The sequence below is a fragment of the Fusarium graminearum genome, chromosome 4, assembly GCF_000240135.3.
Source record: "Fusarium graminearum PH-1 chromosome 4, whole genome shotgun sequence".
NCBI classification, from domain to species: domain Eukaryota; kingdom Fungi; phylum Ascomycota; class Sordariomycetes; order Hypocreales; family Nectriaceae; genus Fusarium; species Fusarium graminearum.
Genome location: NC_026477.1, coordinates 5,628,733 through 5,653,052, shown reverse-complemented (window position 1 = coordinate 5,653,052; position 24,320 = coordinate 5,628,733). Strand labels below are relative to the sequence as shown.

Sequence of the window (24,320 nt, the reverse complement as noted above, 5' to 3'; positions counted from 1 at the left end):
ATAAATCATGAATTACGATGCATTGGGGTATAGCATGAGACTTGTCTGATTTTGTCAGGTTTATAAAGATTTAACGTTCTGTTTTGGCATTCTTTGTGAGAAATCAAGTACTTTGGTCACCAGCTCCCATCTATCCTAGCTTTCTTGAATCTATATAATCCTTGTCACGAGCTCTTCGACGAGTATCGCAAGATGCCAAAAAGCCAGCTTCTTATCAATGCTTGCTCGGCCTATGAGTACGAGTGATCCCGAAACCCCATCCGTCTAGAGACATCGTCAGTATCGGTGTTCGAAAGTTGGGCACTGGAAACTTACATTGAGCGGCAACGTGAATGTCAATATCCAGCTCATCGGCCCAGTGCCATACCAGGTTGGGATCCTTGAGGAATCCGCGCCCAACAAAGACCGCATCTATAGAGCCATCATCAAGGTAGCCCTGAGCCTGCTTTCCGGAAGTAATCATTCCCACAGAAGTTACAACGGTCCCGGTACCCTTGACAGCTTTCCTGACGGCATCAGCCCACGGAACTTGATATCCAGGACCAGAATTGATCCTCTGACGACTATCCAAGCCACCGCCAGTGACATCAAGTAGGTCTACACCGTTATCTGCAAGGATCTTTGCAAGAAGTGCTGCTTCTTGAATATGCCACTGAGGCAGTGATGGGTCGAAGTCAAGATAGTCAGTGCCGGGAATGCGGGCGAAAACAGGATACTCCTGAGGAACGATCTCACGGGTCAGTTGAACAATCTCAACGAGGAGACGGATGCGGTTTTCGAAGGAGCCTCCATAGTCGTCGGTCCGCTGATTAGAGGTTGGGGAGAGGAATGAGTTGATCAGATATCCATGAGCAGCATGGACCTCGATCGCCTGGGAGAATTAACGTCGATTCGATCAACCATTGCTTTCATACGGGTTTGCTTACATCAAAGCCTACTTTGAGGGCACGCTTCACAGCGTTGACCCAGTCTTGTTTGAACTTGGAGATATCATCCTTAGTCATCTCTTTGGGGACGACAGATTCTGGGCTGTAAGGGATTGCACTTGGTGCAACTACCTCATCCGGCCAACCGTTGGCCTATTATTATCAGTGTCTAACGTAACCTCTTACACAAGTTGCACGAAGATTTACCTCTTTGAAAGCAGTGTTCTTGCGGTCCAGCCACGGTACGACTGTGCTCGCTTTTCTCCCGGCATGACCCATCTGGATGGCAATCTTGGCGCCCTGGCTATGAACAAAGTCCACAATATCCTGGAGAGGACCAAGCTGTCCGTCATCATAGATGCCTGCATCCTCAGGACTGATTCGTCCCTCTGGTGAGACTGCGTTGACTTCTGTAACGATAAGGCCCGGACCTCGTGCTGCGAAACTGCCCAGGTGTTGTCTGTGCCACGGGGTCATGACACCATCTTTTGCCGAATATTGACACATTGGGGAGACAAAAATACGATTGTGAAGAGTCAGGTTTCTCAATTTCAGAGGGGAGAATAGGCTTCCTTCCGGCTGAACGTCGTACGGCGTTCCTGCTGGTGGATCTTGAATTGGGGTGTAGAAAGGAACCTATGGATTGTGAGTGCATGTGACTATCTGAGATGGCATTTAAGACAAACATCTGGGGCTTCCTTGTTGATAATGATTTTGTGATGGCCATTTGCCTCACATTTGGGCATCGTCTCTGCCATGATGTTGGTTTTGAAATGATAAATTGGTAACTTGCCAAGTGTGTAAGGGACTGTCTGATCTACTTGGATTGATATGAGCAGTATAGATGTGGGAAAGCCATTGTATTTATAACCTTGTACAAGACATCATGTCATTATAAGTGAGATGCAACTCCTCGTTGTTTCCGCGTTTCTGTGGCACAATACCTTAAGCCCGAGAATGAAATGGATGCATACAACTCATAAAGCCCATGTTGCAGGGTTCTTCTCGCAGCAACATGCAGCTCATGTAGAGGCTATTCGGTATAACCTTCACTTAGAATAGATATCATTCGTCCAGTTCCTCGGGGTCATGCAAAGCAGTTAGCTTATGAGATCCTGTGGCTTGCCTTACAAAGAATGCATGGAACGTTTGTAGAGTCCACCACATCAATACCACACAACTTACGATTACTGAGCGGGGGATCTGCAAGTAAGCATGCAATTATTTCGAAATTGGTAATGGGAAGTAGGAATAATATGAAGTTCTGATATTGTGCTTCTTCAGGTGGACTCGGCACCTGCCTGCCTACATATTACTTATTTAGGTATATGTTCTCTGCAAATTAATCGCTGACCATATAAACAGAGGATATAATGATAAACGTATCCTGGAATGAGGTTAGAGTGTACTAAGTAATTGGACAATTTAGGCAGGAAAATTAATTTATAGGCAGTGTTGCCGTGTCACGCATATAAGCTCCGTCCAGAACCTGAGGTGCGAAAAAGTTCCAGGTTAGGCAGCCTCTTTTCTAAAGCAACTTGCCTTCTTCAACCAAGTACTACAGCACATTGTCGCTTCGACTCAGATACATCATGCAGCGAAACCAGCGAAACCAGCGAAACACGCAAGATGAATTTGACGAGGAATTTGACATCCCTCTACACCGCAAACGTCCTTTCGGCGCAGGAATTAAACGCAAGCAGGTCGAGTTCGTGCGAGCTCGCGATCCTGATGCTGGTCTCTCGACCGCGACAACGTCAACAGCCACTCTTGTCGGTGATTTGTATGCAACCATTGTTCTAGAATCTGATACTGAGAACAAAGATGCTAAAAAATCAGAGGAAGAGGCCAAAGAGGCTGCGCAAATATGTCCAGATTGCGGACTAGATGTTTCATCTACAACACAGCCACATGAAGCAGCTCTCGCTCACCAAGTATCACTGCGACACACAATGCCCCCATCAGCGCTTGATCGCTCGCGTATGGGTGTACGAACGCTCACATCCCAAGGCTGGGACATGGATGCACACGAAGGCCTAGGCAGAGATCGCGAGGGCATCCGACACCCTATCAAAGTTAAAGAAAAGAACAACAAGCTCGGAATCGGTGCTGCGACATCAAAAACCCAAGAGAAGAAAAAAGACCACATGCCTTATCCAATCAACAAAAAGGAGTTAAAGAGACACAGGGCCAAAGAGCGACAAAGACATGAGCGACTACAGCGCGAGATTTATGGGAGGGTCGACGTCGAAAGCTATCTCAGAGGAGATGGCAGTGATGGAGTATCACGTAATAACAACAAAAAGAAGATGGACCAGGACAACTCGAAGGGAGACAGGATACACTTTGCGAGGCACCTGTTATGAAAATTGTCCAGGTCACCAGCATTTGATGGGTGCCTATCTAGGACTCACACTATATCCAGGACTCACAGTCGGACAAAAGATTGGGTTTATCGAGGTGAGGGTACGGTATATTATCTCACATGATTCATGATTTAACCCAAGAGTTTGATGGACGTGATACTGAATTCACACGACAGTTATCAATGTATCACTGAGTCGGAGCTCGAACCAAGTGTTTCAGCTTAAGCAAAGCATAACGCTAATAGATCGATATAAAACATATACGGAAACGAAGATCGGGAACAAGACAAAATAAGAAGACATTCAAAGCAAATATATCCGCTAGTCTATTTAAAGTGACACTTGATCATCTTTCATGACCTCATCCAAGTTGAGGCTTATCACGGTACTGTAGGCAGGTACATGCAGGCAGTTGGTTCAGTGACTACACCGCTCCAATTAAAGTTGCTAATGGATGGAGGACACCCGTGAGTACCTATCTGCTCACCCCTGTTCTGTAGCAGTTACAGGGGATCAAGGCTCCTGGTACCGCTTGACAGTACTACAAGACCCACCTTCTTCATGCGACCCCGCCAACTCCTGAGGGCCCAACCTTGATTCTCTCGATACCTTAGTACTGCAGTAACCACTTATTACTCTACTCTAACTCAGTATAGCAGAAACCTACACTTAACTTATTACTTTGCAACATCCTTCCTTTCACTCTTGATACCCTTGCGCGTCGTTCTATCACTTCAATCAGCAGCACACTTGGGCTGGCTCCCCACATCGTTTCTCTACCGCCTTCACTCACTCGACCTCGCTCTCTACCTCTGGCGCTCGCTATTCCGCTCCTTCATATCCAAAGTTGTGACGTGACAGGGCAGCCCGCCGATACCAGACAACATGGGGCTGTCCATCATCCAAGAGCAGCATGATGGTATGAACTACACAAGACAGGAACTTTCCAAAGAGATCCAGCTACTAATGCGCCTCCTCCAGCCATCCTGGGCCAGATCAAGAAGATCACTCAAGGCGATGTAAGCTATCTCTCACCAATCTATTACGGCTCAGCTCTTACTGACGTCTTTGATGCAATAGTGGAAATGCTTGATTATCGACGAGAACTCCAAAAAGATCATTGACAATGTCGTCAAGGAAGATGACATCCTCAACAACAACATCGCCAGTTAGTCTTCCGAACCCCCTAGACAGCTATCTCGTGCTGACCAGCTTCCTCCTACCAGCTATCGAGCGAATCGAGAACCGCCGCGAACAGAACCCCGAGATGGACGCAATCTATATCCTATCGCCTGAGGCTTTCGCTGTCGAATGCCTTCTCGCCGATTTCGAGATGCGACGCTACCGTAGCTTCTACCTTGTCTGGACCGGCCTCCTTGACCCCTCACTACGACGCAAGATTGACGACTTCCCCGGAGCTCGCCAGCTTCGTGCCGGCTTTCAAACCATGTTCGTTGATTTTCTGCCGCGAGAATCGCATCTTGTCACCCTCCGCGACCCTTGGAGCTTTCCAATGCTCTACCACCCAGCATGCAATGCTATTGTCCCTACCCATATGAAGGGTTTGGCACAAAAGGTAGGGCATTATGGTGCACCCCGTAAGATTCCTTTATGCTGATAATAAGCCAGATTGCCGGTCTTTGTATCACTCTCGGAGAGTATCCCAAAGTCCGATATTATAAGCCACAAGGTGCACTCCACGATGCATCCGTTTTATGCTCGCATCTGGCCCGGTTCGTCCAAGAAGAGCTCGATGCGTATGCGCAATGGGACACCAACTTTCCGCCACCTTCACAGCGACCGCAGGCCACACTCGTCATTACAGACCGATCCATGGATTTAATGGCACCCCTCGTACATGAGTTTTCCTACCAAGCTATGGCGCACGACCTCCTTCCAATCAAAGACGGCGACAAAGTCACCTATCGCACGATTATAAACGAAGGAACCCCAGAGGCGCAAGAGAAGGATATGGAACTGACAGACAAAGACAAGATCTGGGTGGACAATCGACACAGACACATGAAGGACACGATTGATAAACTTATGGGCGATTTCCAAAAGTTCCTCCAACAAAACCCACACTTCACCAACGAAAACGCCGATACTACCAATCTGAACACGATTAGGGACATGTTGGCTGGCTTACCGCAGTTTCAAGAGATGAAGGAGGCTTATTCGCTGCATTTGACCATGGCGCAAGAATGTATGAACATTTTCCAGAAGCACAAGCTCATGGATATCTCCTCAATCGAGCAGACTCTTGCGTCCGGACTTGATGAGGACTTTAAGAGACCAAAAAACGTACTCGAAATGGTTGTTCCTTTGTTGGATGACGAAGCCGTTTCGCTTCCCGACAGACTACGACTCATCGTTCTCTTTATACTATATCGAGACGGTGTCATTGCTGAAGACATCAAGCGATTACTCGCTCATGCGGGTCTCCCTCAGTCAGATGCTGAGGTTGTCGCAAACCTTGAGCAGCTCGGTGGACGCATGACACATGGCCTAAAAGATGTGCGCCAACTTCCCGCGCCTCTGTTCCCGATCGACCCGAAGACAACACAACTGAACGAGGAATACGGATTAACACGTTTCGAACCAGCTTTGAAGCACATGGTGGACCATTTGGCAAGGGGGCTCCTTGATCAAACAGCCTTCCCATATGTGAAGCCGCCGCTGGACCCTAATGAGGAGCTTAACCTAGCACAGAGCGCTTCTCTCCGAGCCGGCCGACCAAACTGGGCATCATCTGGTCGCCGTCCCCCAGAGAACCGACAACGATTGATTGTTTTCATGGCTGGAGGTGCTACCTACAGCGAAAGTCGAGCATGTTACGAAGTCGGCGAGGCCCGTAGCCGAGATATTGTTTTGGTGACCTCACACATGCTAACTCCTCAACTATTCATCCGTCAAGTGGGCGATCTCGGCCGCGATAAGCGTCAACTTGACCTGCCATTGGAGCGGCCCTAACGACACGCACCTCGTCACCTCTTCGAACGTCCGCCTCCTCCTCGCCCAGCACTATCACAACAACCACCACCCCAACAACAAATGAATCCTGGGCCCATGAATCGACCCGGCGGTCTACCTCAGAGGCCCACCCCTGGCATGGCACCTCCAACGGCTGCCATGTCCAACATGTCGATCAACAACCATGGTGGAGGCGCGCCGCGACCAAACCCGCACCAAAGTGTTCCATCAAACCAGTCTAACCACGAGGAACCTGGCAAGCTTCACAAAGAGAAGAAGAGGAGAAACTTTCTCGGTATGAAGAAGTAGGGTTCTTGGAACGAGGGGCTCTCTTCATTTTCTCCGCCGTCAAAAGGCATTCGGCAGTCCCAAAATACCGATACAGACAGCTCGTCAGAGATATATAGGGAACGTCTTCGCAAAGCAGAAAGAAGTGCCTCGAGTGGAAGCCATTTGGGCGATGGCCCTTCGGCATAGTCACTACTCGGCCAACATGGAGTTAAAACACTTTTAATTTTGTAATCCCTTGACCGAGATTGGCCTTGTTTTGCCCAGTCTTTTGCGTATCAGTTGCTATGTCATAAAGCTTGTTTGCCTGAGGGACCTTGAACTGATGGGGATGTTCGTTTACATAAATGACACCAGCCTGTAGTATATACATTTTTTGTATTCTTTGTTTTCGTCTTTGGATATGTCAACTTTGTGGTCGCAAACGACAGCCCATTCTCATAATTTCATCAGCAGCATCAAGTTCATCACCAGTAATAATCAAACCATGCAAAAACAAAACGAAAAGGATCACCCATCAACCAATCCATGAATTTACTACCTAATGTTCACCGAGTTTGCCTTCATGCCTATATCCGTTTGATTCCCGCCCCATCGCCGTGCTTCCCAAAAAATCACAAGTAAAAACAAGTTACTAGCTTACAGGGCGTACCCTGCTTCCAAGATGCGGTGTGTTGGGTTTCGGTAGATATTCATACAGTAGTGTGGAAAGGCCTTGCAATGAAGGCCTTTAGTTTCAAAGATTCGCGCAGGCTGTTGATAGATTTCATACATGAGCAGTACAGCTGTTTTATCGAGGGTTGTTTGGTCCTATGTATTGGAGCACGTTGTTTGTGCAGGACATCACTGAGGTCTGCCAAAGGCTGCGCCACGGCCAGGGTTGCCAGTAGGAGGCATGCCGCGTCCTTCAAAAGGACTGCCAGGGAAGTCCGGTCCAGGGGGTCCATTGAAGCCACCAAGGCCAGGAGGGATGAACCCGTGAGGCGGGCCGCCAAAGAAGCCAGGGGGAGGAGGCGGCATGTTGCGGGGTGGAGGACCACCCAGAGCTTCGGGGGGAGGCATCACACCAGGCGGGAAGCTGGGAGGGAACATATGAGGCATGTGTATGTTACGGTTAGGTCCAGGGCCACCAGGGCCACCAGGACCGCCAGGAAGTCCTGGGGGAGGAATCATAGGTCCTCGTTGCTGAGGAGGAGGCATCTGACCGGCGGGCATCCAGCTGGGTGGCATCTGATGGTCCAGACCGGGAGGGGGTGGTGGGCGCTGCAGAATTTGCGTGGGCTGATTCGGCCGAGAATCAGCGTCGGGAGGGTTATGGAATCGTTCCTCCATAGGAAAACCAGGTGGTGGTTGGGGTCGCATTTGACGTTGGGGGCCACGGTCATCTCTGGGGAATTCAGGCTCCTGGGGCATATGCCCTGGCTTTTGTTGCTGCGGACCCATGCGCATCAACAAGTCGTTGCGTGGAGCCTCTTGGGGTGCTCTCATGAGGTTCATCAAGAACTCGGTGTTGCTGTTGTTACGAGCAGCATCGGGACGGCCAGAGCCTTGGCTGGGGGCACGCTGGCGTTGGCCAACGAGGTCCTGGAGAAGCTGTTCGGGACGGGCAGCTTGTTGCTGGGGTCGAGGAGCAAGAATCTCTTGGACGTGGTGTGGCGGAGGTCGGCCAAGAGGACCTTCCATACGTCTATCAGGTCCATACTGCTGGAAAGGCGAATCCGGTGAAGTAATTATGTTAGGTCGGCCGACATTTGGCGGCGTTCCCTGAGGGACTGCGAAGGGCGAAGGGCCTGGGGGCGTAGCACTCATGGTCTGCTTCTGCAGCTTCGCAAGCAATTGCTGGAAGGCTTGTCGCTCATCGTCGGGTCCGCCAGATGGAGCAGAGCCCCCAGGAAAAGGCATAGGTAAGGGCATACCACTGTGCATGGGAGGTCCAGCCATAGGGGTCGGAGGCTCTGTCCTTCCTCGAACTTCCTCCTGGGGCTGGGCGAATAAGGACATGAACCTCGATGCTTTAGCGGTCGCCTTTGACCCCGCGACGGGGTTCCTGTTCTCTTCCGCACGTGGTGTTTCGAGAGTTGCCGCCCCATAAGCTTCGAAGAACTTGTCTGGCGCAGATGGAGCAGCGGGAGCAGATTGAACAGGGGGCTTTTCCATTTCAATCATGGCCTCTGCCGGTTCGACATGCGCAGGCTTGCTAGAGATGCCATCCTTTTCTTCCCTCTGCTTTTTCATCTCCTCCATCCACTTCTGGAAATCCTGTTGAGTACGGGCTTCGGGAAGTTCCTCAAGAGGTTCGTCTAGCCATTCAGGCTCACGCTCGACTCGTTGATCACGATCCCGCCCCCAGCGTCTGTCATTCGTGCGATTATTGTTGCTGTTATTGTTGCGATCATCAGCAGCATCGGCGAGAGCTTCGCGATCTCTCCAGCTCTTGGCGCGGTCAATACGTTCACGCTTATCGGGAGTCATGGTCGTTGCTTCGGCAGCAGGCGTGGGAGCGACATTAGACTCGTTCTTGTACCAAGGCTCGACTTTGTTTCTGTTGATTCCATTGCGCGGCCGTCCCTCGTTGTCCTCTGAATCTCTGGCAAAACCATCGAAAGTTCGTACAGGGCGGTCTCGAATAGCATCGCGGTCCTCACGATCTTTGGGCTGACGCTTCTCGTCTCGGAAGTTGCCTCCCATACGTCCGTGGAAACGCTCGGCACCTTCATGTCCGAAACTCTTGCGAGGCTTCACCGTGCTCCAGCCCTCTGTTTCGCTCTCGCCATCACGACGACGGAGACCGTTATTGTTGCGACCATCGCGGAATCGATCGACGTCTAGGTCTCCATTGCGACTTCGGAAGTTGCCGAAACGGCCAGAAGCCTCGGACTCTTTAGCGACTTTGTCGGGCTCAAGGGCTGATTTACCTCGCGCGGAGGCAAAAGCTGTTCGAGGGGGTGCGAAGACAAGGTCCTCAGGGTCTAAACGGTTGAGCTGGTCAGTACACCGGAGGGTCTGGGCGTCAAACATAGGGAGACAAACTGGCACTGTTCCTTGAAACATGTCTTTCAACACCAGGACGGCGATTAGCTTGTTCAAGCAGAGGGCTATCGTTGGATCGAGGTCGATCGTTGGTGACCTTGTTTTGCGTGCGATTTGGTTCAGGTGGGGGTCTAATATTGGTCAGGAGATTTGTTCCAGCAACGAGAAATTATTTCTACTCACCCCATCCACTCCTCAGCTGGAGGGAGACTTGAAGGTTTGGTACATAATGGTGACTCCCGCAAGTATAGCAGATACTCTGCTTCGTATCGGACAACCATTGTAGAGAAATGCAACGCTATGAGCGCATCCGAGAAGTCGTTATTACAAAAAAACGATGTGGGAAAGGTCCCTGAAACGAGCTCAAAAGTCGCAAGTGAAGTAGAGTTTGAAGAATTGAATCTTGTCGAAGAACAAAAGCTTTTGTCTAGTCAATGTGCAGTTTAGTTTCGTTTATTGGTATCGACAAGCAAGAGAGACAACGTGGCGAAGATAATATGCGATAACGGAAGAATGGGTGGTAATTGTGCGGAGAATAGGACGATCAATTTGACGAGTCGGTGAGTCCAGTGAAAGAATCCACGGGGTTGAATGTCGAGAGGTAAATTTAGGCGATAGCGATGGAGAACAAAATATTTGGAGGAATGCGTAGAAATCGAGAAAGCAGGACAAGTTTGGCGGAGAAGGGTGACGTCCTAAGACTTGGATTGACTTGTGGTGGTGGTGGTGGTGAGCAAGGCGAACCAGAGGTGGAGCCAAGTCGGGCCAAGCCAAGCTGGGCTTTGTTCGAGCCAGAAAGCCTAATCAAAGCTCCAGCGAGGGAGAGGTACAGTAATTATTGATTCGCGGGGCGGGTAATGTCTTGATTTGTCTCGAATAGGCAGTAAATATTGGGATTGGATTGCGTTGTCGTTGCAGAAAAAGGCGGGCAGTTTATTAACAGGGAGCGTGGAAAGTGTGTAACGGTAACGCTGGAAAGTATCGAGTGTTGTTTCGGTGGCTTGACGTTGTTGCGAAGAGGAGACCGAAAGCGGGCAGCAGAACAGTAGAGGGAGGAGATGAGGGAGAGAGGGCGAGCCCAGGCAGACAGAGCTACCTAGCGCGCGGGCTTTTAGCGTCGTAACAGCTGGCACAGGACAATTCAGGTCCTCGTTGGGTATAAAATAGGGAAGATGGGGTATAATTGAAGAGTAATCCTCTGAGAGCCCCTTCTTAGCAATGTTGGCTTGAGAGCTAAATATTTTGGTTCTGAAAGAAAATTGGCATGTTGTTTGTGGAATGAAAGTTACGAATCACCGATAAAGATTGGGGTGCAGTATAGTGATTGCACTGTCTGCTACTGCCTGCACGCACTGAGAATTCGCATCCCCTCTCTCTGGAACTCACTCGACCCGCTCCACTAGTCAATATTGTACCTGCTGTAACGTGCTGAAGCCTCCACAAAATTTGGGATACTACAGTTAGAGATTGGGCCTCATCTCGGTTTCATCCAAATCACACGTCGTAAGGAAACTCAATTCATAGGTACACAGTTACACAAACCCTCAAACACACATTTCAAATCAACATTTTACATTCTTAAACTATGCCCAACTATATATCATTCCTAGTTCTTTTGAGCAGCAGCAACAGCGGCAACCTCCTCCTCAAGAGGTAGAATATGAGGCAGCGGCCCAACAGGTGTGATCGAGTGAGGGTTAATCTGGGTGTGGCTCCTTGTGTAGTGCCACTTGATGTGCTCAAACTGCGTGGTATCCTTGAACGCAGGGTGGTTCCAGTACAAGTTGCGCATCCAGCGGTTCAGGGCAGGGTAGCCGGATCGAATGTCACGGATGTTACACTTGAAGTGCTGCACATAGACGGGATCGAAACGGATGATTGTGACGAAACTTTTTTTTATTAGCGAAAACCGTTAGTAAAGGCTCTTGAAATTGGCAACAGAAACAGGTCTGGTTGGGGTGGATCTGAAACTCACAGTCTAATATCAACTTCGGTCAACTGGTTTCCGAACCAGTAAGGGCCCTCCTTTTGCTCAGAGAGATGCTTCTCGGCGCGGTCCAGAGACTCAAAGAGAGCCACAACGTTGCGCTCGTAAGCCTCGCTTGTGGTAGCAAAGCCAGACTTGTACACGCCGTTGTTGATGCCGCCGTATTGCCACTCATGCGCCTCCTCAATCTGCTTCTGCAGGTTCTCGGGATACAGTTGGATGGCCTTGTGCTCCTCGTCCAAAAGGTCGTCAAACTGGGACAAGTCAGTTATCATAACTCGAAAGATGGATGTACATTTGAAACAACTTACCTCGGTACCCAGCATGCGGAGGATCTCACTGCTCTCATTGCTCACAATTCGGTTTGTCTTCATATCGTAGAGGACTGGCACCGTGTATCTGCCATCGTAGTTCTTCTCACTCTCAAAGTACACATCCTTCAGGTGCGTAAAGCTCTCATGGCCCTTGATGGGGTCAGGCACGACATTCTCACCAGGAACGCTCTCGTCCTTGGACACGAATCGCCAGCCGCCCTCACCAAGGTGCCAGTGAACGACGGAATATGAAATGAAATCCTCAAGACCCTTGAGCTTACGGGCGATGAGAGTGCGGCAAGCCCATGGGCATGCGTAGCTCACATAGAGGTGGTAGCGACCCTTCTCTGCAGGGTACTTTGCGTTGGCATCGCGAGAGATCCAGTCTCGGAATGAACTGACTTGACGCTTGAATTCACCGGACGTGTCGCCGGGCTTAACCCAGTCAGTGACTTTGCTTGCCTGTAACTGTGTCAGCAGGCCGAGGAGGCGATTCAGGTTGTCAGTCGTGTTTACCATTCTGGTTTGATATGTGGGTTGAATGTAGAGAGGTTTGAAAGACGATGTCTTGAGTGACGAGAAAGACCTAGTAAAGTATTGCTGCTGTGGTTTAAAGAATAAACTCTTGTTCAAAATTCGGGATCCTCGGATACTGATTCTTTGTATTGACATATCTTAAAGGCAAGTCGAGATCCTTAATGACGGCGACAATCAGCACCTTTATAGTCAATTCCCCATCTGCAAAACACAGCTAGAAAAGTGGCCAAACTGCATCACCACCCTGATGGGACCCTTGGCCTTGCTCACTCAGGCTTGCCTCAGCAGCCCCTCACAAGCTTCCGGAGTTTACTAACCATGTAATCCCAGCTTCACTACGTATTAGGCTTACCTATTGTGGGTTCCATAGAGCTTCCATTGCTGTCATGTCTGCCCCAGAGCTAAAGACTGCTTGGAAGCATCCCATAATCGTGGCGTAATAATCGTACCCCGCTTTACTGCACGCTGCTTAGTTAACGACGCCTATTTTCTTGATAAGCCTCTCTTGATCATGACAACAGGCTTGGTCAAGCGGATTTTATGTTTATTTCAGGTCTGAGGCACTATCCAGAGACTTCATTGGTCGCTGTGGATGTTTTTGTATGACTACCACGATTAACACGGAGACCGTCAAGCATACTTCAAATGAGTTTGGTTTATCTATGGTTATGGATCTCATCCATCCTTCGGTCATGTGCTGGTGCGCACTCGAGCCGTTTTGACATCTCATATACATGTCTCTAAACTGAATAATAAGTCCATTGACACACTTATGCAACCTTGACCTTGATGTAAGGCACCTCAACGTCCTCCTCGTTGAGGTCCTCGGCCACAATTTCAAAGATCACGTCTTTCTGATGGGCCGGGATAGGCTTCTTAGAAATCGTCTCAACCAGCTGGCTCAGCTTGAGGGCATATCGTTCCTTGAGCTTAGAAGGGGGGAAGAACGATGCGTACAGAAGACTGACGCCGGAGCTTAGCATGCTGATGGTAAGACCCTTGGCCTTGAAGGTATCCAAAAGCTCCTGTAGAGTAATATCCTCAATCTCGAAACGGTCCCAGATTCTATCCAGCTTAACCTTGCCGTCGGGTCCTTGATATTCCATCTTGGGACTGGCGATTGGCTCACTGAAACCAAAGAAGGGCAGTGCCAGGTTGATGAAACCATTCTTGTACTGCTCAAGATCATCCTTGCCATCAATGATCTTGTACAGCTCCAAAACAACCAAGCCAGTCACCAGCGCAGTGGTTGTGGCAATGGCAGGAATGATCTTGCCAGCAATGAACTTGGTCTTGTGTCTATCAGCTGGCTCAATCTTGTAGTTCTCGGCCCTCAAGTTGCTGCAAGCAGTGATGAAATCGATGTGATGGTTCGAGTCATCGTCCTTCTCGAAATCGACAGGAACGAGCTGGAATCCAGACAGAGAGCTGGGGGAAGGCAGACTGTCAGCCAGCTTCTTGATCTCGTCGTTGTCGTCGAAGCTAGACTCCGCCTCCTAGGTATCTGTTAGTGCGGATCATTGATAAGGTGTAGAGGTACTTACGACAGGCTCCTTATCATCAGCCTGGATTTTCACGTTGGAATCCGGAGTGAAGTCAGGGACAATGACATTCTCCAATTCTCGCAGGTAGATAGACTTATCAGTTCCTGGAGACTTGATATTGTAGTTGAAAGCGTGAAGGTTGGCCGCGGCAACAATGAACCCAAAGTGGGAGGGGTTGTTGGGGTCGAACTTGAGTGCATCAGGGGCTCGCTTGGGTCCAGACCAGAAGGGGGTGCCGGAAGATGTCTCAGAGTCCTTGGGAAAGTTGTAGAGGAGCTGCTGAATCTTGTTGGAAAACTCAGACTCAAACAGTTGGCGAGCCCAGGCAATGCAATCCTCAAAGGTTCGGGGCCTCTCAGTCGTAAGGTAGTTACGAATGGTTTCGAGGGTCTCCTTATGGTTACCGCCCTGCTTCAGCGAGTTCTCGATGAACTGGGGCTGAGTCAGATACAGGTTGACGGTTTGAGGAGCCTTGACGAAAAGCTTCTCGAACATGTACTCCTTGGACCAAGCGATAGTATGGTCAATCTTGTTGGGGAAACTTCGGATAGTGCACATGGGAAACTCCTTCTCAGGCGGGTCCTGAGAGGAAGAATAAGACTCGGTGAGGTGAGGGAGAACGACTTGCGTGTTGCCCTTGGTTCCGAGAGTACCACTTTCCAGAAGTGGCTTCTGGAAAAAGACACATCGACGGTCGACGTACGTTCGAGCCTCTACGTTGTCGAGGGCGTTGGTGACACCATCCAGGTTGTGCCAGAACTCCTCGTTGAAAACACTCTCAGTGTCAGCACTAACACGCTCCTTCAAGGTGATCATGTGGCCTTCGAGATCGGGGTTCATTCGCTGAACGGCAAGAGCAGCACGGTCACTCTTCATCTTACCAACATCATCGGCACGGAAGAGGAACTGTCGGTTCAGGTTACTTCTCTCAATAGAGTCCATGTCAGTAACCCAGATCTTGCCCTCGGGGCCCGTTCCCAGACCAATCATGGCCCAGTTCTTTAGCATCTCGCAACCAATGGCGCCAGCGCCAACAAGGAACTGCTTCAAGTTGGCAATCTTGTTCTGGTATTCAGTACCAAAAACAGCAATTTGTCCATCATATCGGCTGCCAGTTGGTTTGCAGAGCTCAGCACTTCGCTTAGTAGATGTGGGCAGAGACTCGAGAGAGTCAAAGTACATCCACTGGACAATGGGCTGGAACTTGCCAGAGACTGCCTTGAGAACCTCCTGCGCAACAAGACCACCGAAGTAGGCAGCCATAGGGTTGAGGTCACCTTGAGCTTGGTAGCTAAGCTCCTTCAGAAGCTTCTCATCCAGCTCAATCTCCAGACCCTCCTGCTCGGCAAACGTCTTAGCAGCACCCAGGACGACAATAGCATCGTCGTCATCCATGGGGTTGGGAAGTCGCTTGTGGGTAAGTTGGAAAGCATGAAGCGCTTGGAAACCAAGGTGAAGCTGTTGAGGTCGATCGAATTTGGCAAAATCGGAGATAAGGAATTCGGGTTCCTTTAGCGATGTGGTGAAGTCCTTGAAGTTAATAATCTTGGGCATCTTGACCTGCTGGTACATGCCACCTCGCTTATATTGGCCCAACCCAGACACATCGCCGATGGAGAAGGTGTAAGGGCCCTTGACCGTAATCTTTCGGGGCTCAGCTCCGTTGAGCGCCTCCATTCCCTCGACCTCGGAGAATGTCACATAGTCACCATCTTCCAATCCGTGTCGAGTTTCATCAAGGGCGGACACCATGCCCTCCTCGTCGATACCTGCAACGATGCCGCTAAGGGGAGTCTCGCCAGTAGGATCGATGACAGTGAACTTCTCGCCGAAATCACAAAAGACAGAGCCGAAGAGGCCAAAAGTGTCGGCAACAACGACATAAATACCCTTGCTATGGCAGTAGTCGGCGATGGCTTTCTGTTGGTGGATAGGTGCGTTGGTCAAAACGACAACCTGGTACTTGTCGAACTGTGAAAGATCGCCGTCAAGACCGGGCGACTGGTGAAGCTTGACGGGAGTATAGGCGTTTAGTTCAGCAACGCGAGGGACGGTGACCTCGTCTCTGGGCTTTCCAACATCGCTAGGGGTGAGGAAGAACTGAGACGAGAGATCTGCGATCTGAACTGGGGCCGGGTCGTAAAGGGTAAGGCTCTTGACACCAGCCAGAGCAATGTTCTTGGCGATTTCAACACCGAGACCTTTGAGACCGACAATGAGCACGTTGGAAGCGCCCATGCGCTTCATAGCCTCATGGCCCAGGACATAGAGTTGTCGGCTGTAGAGGGATTCGTCGATTTCGTTATTTCCAACAACAGATTCATCAACCTGCATTCGGGTTGCGAGGTCGACCTCTGGTTGCTTTTGTTCCTGTTGATAAGTCGGTTAGTTGCTTGGATGCTGCGTCGGTGCTGAAGACATCGCAAAATAGCGCCTAGCTTTCACATGCTCTGGTAATCAGAGAGCCGATAGGCAACGAGGGCGAACACTTAGAGGGTATTTGCTTACGGCCATTGTGCGTTTATGGGTAGATGACTCCCCGTTGGAGAGCTTTCGCTTCCCCAGCTTGTCCGTCGTCGATTTTATCGTGATGTTAGGGAGACTGCGTCAGGTCGTTGCGAGGCGATCCAGCACCAGACAGAGCTCAACCCCGCCGAACAAGACAAGGTAACGGTGAGGAATGTGGGATGGTAGAAACGTTATCTGCGGGTGAAAGATAGACTCGTCGCAGATCGTGGTAGTCGTAAAAGAAGATTTGTATGTATGGTCAGATGTAAGTTTGTAATGGAATACGTTTCGGCTTTGGAGTTGGGTGGAACAGAGAGCGCGACAGGCGTCCAATGCTGATGAGGTAATGGCTCGAGTCGGTTTAGTGTTGCATGAGGCAACTTGGATAAGAGCTGTTTTGCCCCACCTTCCATGGGTGTCAGCAGTCTCGGGCAGCTTTATTAAGCAAGCCTGAGGAATCAGTCAGTGAGGCGGAGCTGTTAAGCATATACGATTCATCCAAATAGTGGCCGTCACCTTGTATCCGTTACTATGTTTAATAGGTAGTAGTAAGTTGACAGTAGGTGATCACTAGTAGGCATTCCGGTTTGTATCCTAAGTGATGGATGAGCCGCCCCGCTGTATGCTGTACCTTAGCAGTATGGAAGAATTCCATAGCGGTGCTTGGAGCTTCCATTGTACCTCTCCAGTAACTCGGATCCGGTACTTTATAGTTGGGTATATATCCTAATTGCAGGCTCACCATTCGAGCTGGCACACTCAAATGGACGTAGATAAAAAAAAGGAAAAGACATCATCATTCTACATTTACAGAGGTTTTATCGCGGATCCAACTTCATACCACGGGTACACTGACGGGACGGGACGTAGGTAGTTCGATCCCTGCTTTCCAATCCATCATGAGATCCAACAGCGGGGTCAATCGCGCGGGGCAGATTTGAAGCCGACGCGTTGTTACAGCTGCCAGATTTACCCAGCTCAGTTTCTGTATTTCTTACAAGATTTCTGCTCGTCACTCTTACTAGTAGCGTGTCTGGCGAGCTCCAATGGAGACGCTAGATTAAAATTCACGGCAATACCAGGCACATGTCACTGAAGTATAGGACTCTGAGTGGTTTGATGCTTTTTTAATTTCGCCGTCTAGGTAACGATAGCAATGTCTGTTTGGCATTGCACCCAAGTGATGTATGTCTGAAGGGGTATGAGGAACACCGGGTTGATCTTCGAAAGGTACTGGTGCACATTGTTGGCTTTCAACAGGTTCGTCAGAGCCTAAATAATCCGAGATCGATCGAAAGATGACGGGAGACGAAGGGCACGCTTAACCGATCTTCTTGAGCTCGACGTCGCTAATTGTAAAGTCAGAATCAGTACATCTAGCAAAGTCTTGTTACTTACAAGATGAGAGTAGAGTTGGGGGGGATGGCACCGGGGAAGCCGCGAGGACCGTAGCCGTAGTCACTGCAGAAGAATTGTTAACGACGGAATGCATGATCTCAAGGGGTGTACATACGGGGAGATGTGGAGAGTAGCCTTCTCGCCAAGCTTCATCTGGGTGACACCCTCGTCCCAACCTGCATCAAAGATTAGCTTGTGATGGGATCAATTCCATTGGGAAACGTACCCTTGATGACCTGGCCAACGCCAATGTTGACAACAAAGTCGCCGCGTCCGACAGAGGTATCGAACCTTTTGAAAAGAAAACATCAGTCGTAGTAAGCAGCAAGGGGGTGGGCGAAGGGCTTACTGGTCGCCCTTGGTACCGTCCTCCTTCTGGAGCCAGCCAGTGTACTCCATGGTGACCTTCTGGCCAACCTGGGGGGAAGGGCCGCTACCCTGCGTGATAATAGTCTTTTCAACGCCCATGGTTGCTTGTGTAAAGGAGAAGTTTCGAGGTTGAGTAAAAAACGGGTTGATTCGAGTAGTGATACGAGTAGCGCGAGGGATGGATGCAAGAGAGAAAGGCCGCATTTTTGGAAGAGGAGACGAGCGTGGAGCTTTATACGACAAGAGCGAGGCAAGGTAGCAAGGTAAGGCAGAGCAGGTACAATGCAGTAAGTGACAGTGATTCAGTGCCAGAACAATGGGAAGTCTCTTCTTGAGCTCCCCCTGTCGGTATGATCCAATGGCTTCATACTTCGGCTAAGCTCTTTCGATTGGATCTCAGGGTCGAAATGGCGGGGCAAGCAGATCGACGGAGGGGCAATGGCAAACCGGAATGACGAGTATCGCCAATCAGAATGTCCCGTGACTCCACTGGGGACGACTATTGGGGATGACCTGGAAGCTCACAGAATCCTGGGCAGTTAGGGAGGTACCTCGCAGTGAAAGATACCTCGACCTCCTACATTCATCGTCACCGTTTCCAATACCACAACCAAGACATACATGCTGTACAAGGGGAACACGTGGAAAGCACGTCAGTGTTGAGCAGGCTTGATCTTACCTGGATATGTTGCAATACCTCACTTCAATGTTGTGATTGCTTATCCATTGTAACAAATGGATTTGAGAAAGGCAGCTTTTGTACCTCACACTAAAAGTACATAGCATTAACACTCATTTACCCGATAGGTCAGGTACCATCCTGTGGAAGTACCTTGGCATCGTCATCCGCCTCAAGCGACACAGGTAACTATCAGTCCAGGTGCCATAAGGGCACCTGGTTTGCTGACTCAACTTCACAGGCCAGACCGGGATAATCGTTATCCCGGCACGATCCAGATCTACCTATGGAATGTCATGTATCACTCCCTCTTTCCTTAACCTATACTACTGATCTAAATGGTGTAAGTGCGAGAGAAAGTCATTTAGGTAGATATTGTTTAAGAATCTCTAACGCTGTCAATCGCATAGTCTAGGCACTCGTTCTTTTAAAGTCCTACCTGAAGATAACAGTCAGCGTTAATAGACCTCCCAGAGACAATGACACTCACGTTATTAATTCCGTCGCCTTAGAGTATATAAGAGCCAAGAGGCGAGATACTCTGGATAGGTCTTGCCAGCATCTGCCCACTTGTTTCCGCTCTAGGAGCTGTCGCCGTAGAGCACCGGTCCATATTTGACTTGTCTTCCTGGGCACTCATATATATATCAAGAGCAATACTGGCATCACGACAATATGGCTTTCGAAGCACGCGACCCGACTTCCTCTCATAGCTAATAAGACTTTTGAGAAAAGAGAAGAGATCCATTCGGCGGACATCAACTAATCGACAAAGTAGAGTCGAAGCTTGTCGTCCGCAAAGTACAAGGTCAATAGCCTTGAACGATTGGATAATATATCAGAGTTTGAGTCTAGGCCGGGTATATCAGTTGTCCTCTTAAGCGAAGTCCAATCAACTTTGACCTGATTGTAGTTTTTATTGAACATCTGGATCTATATATCATTAAGTGGATTACAATCAATTTGACTTCAGGTGCTGTTGCCCAAATACCAATAATTAGGCCAATACAGCGACTAGGGTAAGGATAGTCTTAAACTCTAGAGCTCTCTGTATGCTATTTCATAGGATACACCAGACCTACATATCTATCTCAAAGCTCATATCTCAGGACGCGTTCACCGAGAGAGCAAATTTGAGTTTCGTATTAAGAAGCTTAATCAAAACGTGAATAAAGCTCATGTTTTCCTGAATACAGCCGCTGTCGGTGCTTATTGTATTTAAGCTGCCACTGTATGCCGCAGAATCAATTTTCACATCACACACTCATCTGTACATACCTACACAACACCATTCACCTACTTCCATCTCACAAATTGGCATCATCCAAATCTTAGTATCCAACTAAGTTTCTTAACACAGTTCGTCGTCTTATGTATGCTTTTGTATTGTCGAGGCGTTACTAATTCGTTGTGATAAAGACCATGAAGGTTATTACTATTATCGTTGGGCTCCTGACCGCTGGCCTTGTTGCAGCCGATAGCTCCAAAAACTGTCAGCCTTTCACGGTTACATCGAAGGTAACTGCCTGTTACAACGACTTCAATGGGTGCGTTCTAGGTACTTGCAAAGACAAGTTCTTATTCCTCACGTGCACTTGCCCGGACGACCATCCGCATGTTAAGTGTGGTTTGACCTGTTAAGGTGGACTCAGGTGTGAGACTGGGCTTAGGTTCATTACTTCCGCATCAGCTTCATAAATGGCGAAGGTCATGTGCTTCACCATGAGCAAAAACAGCAGTGCTGTAGCTGGTCTTGACTTGTTGGTCCTGGACATCGGCATCCTTTCCAGTGGCGGCCTGCAGCATAGGGGAGAGGGGGTTATAAACTCATCAACTTGTTCTTGTTCACTCAATTTTTTTTTTTTACAATGCGGTACTGTAATGATGATAGGAATACACTTGTTGTTTTTAAGGTGCAGTTTATACCTTTGTATTTAAAGCAGGATGTGCCGTGTTGTTCCTTGGCCCTTGCTGCTATTAAACCATAGCATGGTGAATCACATGATGGCTGCTGATTGAGAACACAACCGGGTATGAATTAAAGGAACGGATAAGGTTATTCTTATTGGCGGGCCCGTATATCAGACATTGAAAATTGACAACTTAATTACCCAGATTGGGCTGTTTTCTCTTCTCGTAAAAATAAAGTTAATAACTTGACATCCGAAGACTGGGTCTAACGGACGATAGTTGAAAACTCGTGCATCTTGTCAAATGATTTGACAAGACGTATAAATCGCTAGGCAAAGTTTATTTGAGTCGTACTTGCACGAATGAATGACTTGTTAATAACGTCGTTATTGCCCCGAGCTTCGTTACAGGGTCCAAGATGACCATGCAAGGCAGTCTTGGAATATTGAGTTGTTAGGGTAACAAACCTACGCCAAGTGCTTGGAAATGCTTGGAAGTGAGTGATGTGGACGTATCTCATACGTAGACTAACTAAGGAAATTACGATAAAATATAAAGAATACATATGTAACATGAAACTTGTCAATGAGATGTCATGTCGATCATAAAAAGTATCCGCCCAAGAAGAATTCAAGTTTGCAATGCCGCTTGCCGAAGCCACCGAAACAAGTGATCAGGGCCCCCCCTAAAAAGTGGACGCTCATAAGGCGTTTCACAGCCGAACGGCACTCATAGCCGCTGAAGCCCAGCCCTTGGCACAGCAAATGCCGCCATATCCGTAGGAGCCTCCCAGTACTTCCCTGCGAGAAGCGCGGGAGTGACGTCAGAAATCAGAAGGAATATTAATACTTTAATAACTTGACTCAAAGAGCTTGCGACGCCTTTTGTTGCCAAGAGCTTTTTCTCTTGGTGATTGTGGGTAGACCAAGACCAAGTCTGACAACCAAGGTGTGGTGTGCATCGTCGCGAGATTAGCCATTGTGTTGAAATATAAGCCCCCCAGCTGCCAAAAGGACTAGCTGCAGTAGGATAAAATTAAGCAACCTAGGTACCAAGATCGAACAGTTCTAGGCTAGGTCTAATACATAAATCAATCCCGATCATTTTATCAGAGTTTCGGTTGCGACGGCGCTTACTTACACACCACTTTAACTTGTCGACGTGCACACCACGCGTGCCTCGAGAACCTTTACGAGCAAGCCTCTTGCTATCTTCCAGTTGCCAAAAGTAACCCTCCTTCCCTTTCTTCTTATCCCGTCAAGGGTACATTAGTATCACTCTATTTCCTCGAATGTGAGGGCTATCATCTTTCTTATCATTGTGCTGTACAAGTCAAACCCCTGCTGGCGCAAACCGATCGATCGCAAGTCCAAACTCCATTGTCACATTTCTCAACAAGATCCAGGGTCCAGAAGATGAGCGCTCCAATCAGCGCCAACGGTAACGGCCAGAATGGCTCGACAGCAGCAAAAAACAGCAACGGAGTATCATCAGAAAAGGAAAATGGTACAAACGGAAACGATTCTCCTCATGGGCACCATGCGATAAAGCGTCCTAACAAGATTGGAACCGGACTCAAAGATCGCGTACACCAAATTACAAAAGGACCTCCCGGAGGCTTCGACCCAACTCCGCTTCCCGATGCGCCTCAAGGCTACACGATTCGATTCATTTTCCACGGCGCTTCGAATCTTGCTCCAGCCGACTTTGTCACCATCTCTTCTGACCCTTTCCTCCATGCGACTTTGAAAGGCACCCAGCCAAAGCGCCATAAGGAGGACCCTGATCTAACCTACCGGACAAGGACTATCCAGAAAACCACTGAGCCACAGTGGGATGATGAATGGGTAGTTGCCAATGTGCCACCCACGGGCTTTACCCTCAAGTGCCGACTGTATGACGAAGACTTCCCAGACCACGACGATAGACTGGGCAATGTTACGATCAAAATACCAAGTATATCACAGGACTGGCAAGGAATTCCTCCCCCAGGTCGTGTCTATGAAGCCAAGAAGCGAGTTATGAGCAAGCGGGCTTATTTGACCAAGGCTGTCACTAGTGTTGTCAACCACAATATGCACATGACTCCTCTCCTCCGCGTGAGCATGGAACTTCTGGGACCCTCAGCTCCGCCTTATGCACAAATGCATACCGTCGGTCCAACAACATGGGTCAAGCACTTCAGTCCCCTGATCGGTCGACTCGCCGGCGTCAAGGTCAACGCTAATTCCGACGACGACGCCCACATAGATCAAGATGAACAGGCCGTCCAGACTGGAAACAAGAAGACTAAGACTCAAAAATATGAGTATGTGGTTCGCAAAATATTGAAAATGGAATATACTTACACCGTCTTAGTTTCCAAGCAAATGAAATGCAGCTTCAAGGCCCGGTGCCACCCAAGCTGTACCACCGCTTTGTCGAATTCAGACCTATCATCGCATCAATCTATTCTTCGGCAGGTTTGCGCGGCACGATCCTGAACAAGGCGCTGCATGGCCAGCATCGCCGTATCTATAACTTCAACGCATCGACTGAATATGGACGCTTTGACGCGTGCACACCTGAGGCTGCGGAACAATTCTTAAAGCTGGTTCACTTCGATGAAGGCGGTCGTATCTTCACTTATGTTCTAACTTTGGACGGTATGTTCAGATTCACAGAGACCGGAAAAGAATTCGGCATCGACATGCTGAGCAAGCACACCATGCATTCTGACGTGGAGACGTATATCGCCTGCTCCGGCGAATTCTTTATTCGACGACTCAACCGCCCTATCGCTTCAGATGAGCCGAACCCTAACACAAAAACGCACCCATCGCAAGACATTCCTGGCGGTCCACCTAAAGAGCAACCTCCGCACGACCCTTCTTACTATCAATTGGTCATTGACAACGACTCTGGGACGTATCGACCCGACAAGTCGACACTACCGTACTTGAAGGATTTCCTCGAGAACAACTTCCCAGGGATGGGCATTGTGACGATGCACTGGGAAGATCAAGAGCTGCAGGATATGAAGGAGAATCAGCGCAATATCAAGAAGAACGAGGGTAGACTGGTCAATATGGTTCTCAACAGGAGCCAGAGCAGTATCAGCTCCGCAGAGAGTGAGTTGGATGATCGCGAGACGTCTTGGCAGCAGGGACACAAGAGTAAGCGAGAGGTAGCCTACGAAGCTCTGGAAGACCCGCACAAGGTCAAAGATGCGGTCAAATCGATGGTCCCTGGCTTGAAGCATGAGAAGGGCGAAAGCTCTAAATGAGTGGGTTACGTATGATTAACGGCCGAGAAAAGTTACAAGATGGTTTTCATAGATGGACTGGTCCGTTCTCCTTGGCGAAAGAGATACCTGTATGGATTTCACATACCGTTTTTTGTTTGATAGCCCTGCATTCTTTGATACCTTGGCTTGGTTGGAATTCGTTTTTGTGTCTTTAGTTCTATATAGCTTTACTCTAACCCTAGAGCCCTGTGCCTTAATAACTAT

The 24,320-nt window shown here is 49.0% G+C and overlaps 8 protein-coding genes across 8 annotated transcripts; 3 read left to right on the top strand and 5 right to left on the bottom strand.

Annotated features, from left to right (window-relative positions):
- Positions 1–18: 18 nt before the first annotated feature.
- FGSG_09684 (uncharacterized protein) lies at positions 19–1,684 on the bottom strand (the record flags this gene model as incomplete). Its single annotated transcript, XM_011329719.1, has 5 exons — positions 19–264; positions 316–871; positions 927–1,079; positions 1,113–1,562; positions 1,613–1,684. The coding sequence occupies 5 exons, from the start codon at positions 1,682–1,684 to the stop codon at positions 215–217; spliced, it is 1,281 nt and encodes a 426-aa protein (XP_011328021.1). The 3' UTR covers positions 19–214.
- An 834-nt stretch (positions 1,685–2,518) lies between these two features.
- On the top strand, positions 2,519–3,292 carry FGSG_09685 (uncharacterized protein; the record flags this gene model as incomplete). The annotated part of the gene is made up of 1 exon (XM_011329718.1): positions 2,519–3,292. One exon carries the CDS (start codon positions 2,519–2,521, stop codon positions 3,290–3,292), a length of 774 nt encoding a protein of 257 aa, XP_011328020.1.
- Positions 3,293–4,177: 885 nt separating this feature from the next.
- FGSG_09686 (uncharacterized protein) lies at positions 4,178–6,574 on the top strand (the record flags this gene model as incomplete). Its single annotated transcript, XM_011329717.1, has 5 exons — positions 4,178–4,211; positions 4,274–4,311; positions 4,373–4,460; positions 4,519–4,868; positions 4,922–6,574. 5 exons carry the CDS (start codon positions 4,178–4,180, stop codon positions 6,263–6,265), a joined length of 1,854 nt encoding a protein of 617 aa, XP_011328019.1. The 3' UTR covers positions 6,266–6,574.
- An 822-nt stretch (positions 6,575–7,396) lies between these two features.
- Positions 7,397–9,864, bottom strand: FGSG_09687 (uncharacterized protein; the record flags this gene model as incomplete). Its single annotated transcript, XM_011329716.1, has 2 exons — positions 7,397–9,680; positions 9,767–9,864. The coding sequence occupies 2 exons, from the start codon at positions 9,862–9,864 to the stop codon at positions 7,397–7,399; spliced, it is 2,382 nt and encodes a 793-aa protein (XP_011328018.1).
- A 1,298-nt stretch (positions 9,865–11,162) lies between these two features.
- On the bottom strand, positions 11,163–12,523 carry FGSG_09688 (uncharacterized protein). Its single transcript, XM_011329715.1, has 4 exons — positions 12,401–12,523; positions 11,882–12,346; positions 11,559–11,824; positions 11,163–11,472 (listed from the first exon to the last, which is right to left on the bottom strand). Exons 1-4 carry the CDS (start codon positions 12,401–12,403, stop codon positions 11,190–11,192), a joined length of 1,017 nt encoding a protein of 338 aa, XP_011328017.1. The 5' UTR covers positions 12,404–12,523; the 3' UTR covers positions 11,163–11,189.
- Positions 12,524–13,191: 668 nt separating this feature from the next.
- On the bottom strand, positions 13,192–16,479 carry FGSG_09689 (ubiquitin-activating enzyme E1 1; the record flags this gene model as incomplete). Its single annotated transcript, XM_011329714.1, has 3 exons — positions 13,192–13,917; positions 13,966–16,335; positions 16,474–16,479. The coding sequence occupies 3 exons, from the start codon at positions 16,477–16,479 to the stop codon at positions 13,192–13,194; spliced, it is 3,102 nt and encodes a 1,033-aa protein (XP_011328016.1).
- Positions 16,480–17,570: 1,091 nt separating this feature from the next.
- Positions 17,571–18,569, bottom strand: FGSG_09690 (uncharacterized protein). The gene is made up of 5 exons (XM_011329713.1): positions 18,221–18,569; positions 18,098–18,162; positions 17,987–18,047; positions 17,872–17,934; positions 17,571–17,822 (listed from the first exon to the last, which is right to left on the bottom strand). Exons 1-5 carry the CDS (start codon positions 18,442–18,444, stop codon positions 17,795–17,797), a joined length of 441 nt encoding a protein of 146 aa, XP_011328015.1. The 5' UTR covers positions 18,445–18,569; the 3' UTR covers positions 17,571–17,794.
- Positions 18,570–22,245: 3,676 nt separating this feature from the next.
- On the top strand, positions 22,246–24,095 carry FGSG_09691 (uncharacterized protein; the record flags this gene model as incomplete). The annotated part of the gene is made up of 2 exons (XM_011329712.1): positions 22,246–23,138; positions 23,189–24,095. 2 exons carry the CDS (start codon positions 22,246–22,248, stop codon positions 24,093–24,095), a joined length of 1,800 nt encoding a protein of 599 aa, XP_011328014.1.
- Between the last annotated feature and the right edge of the window lie 225 nt (positions 24,096–24,320).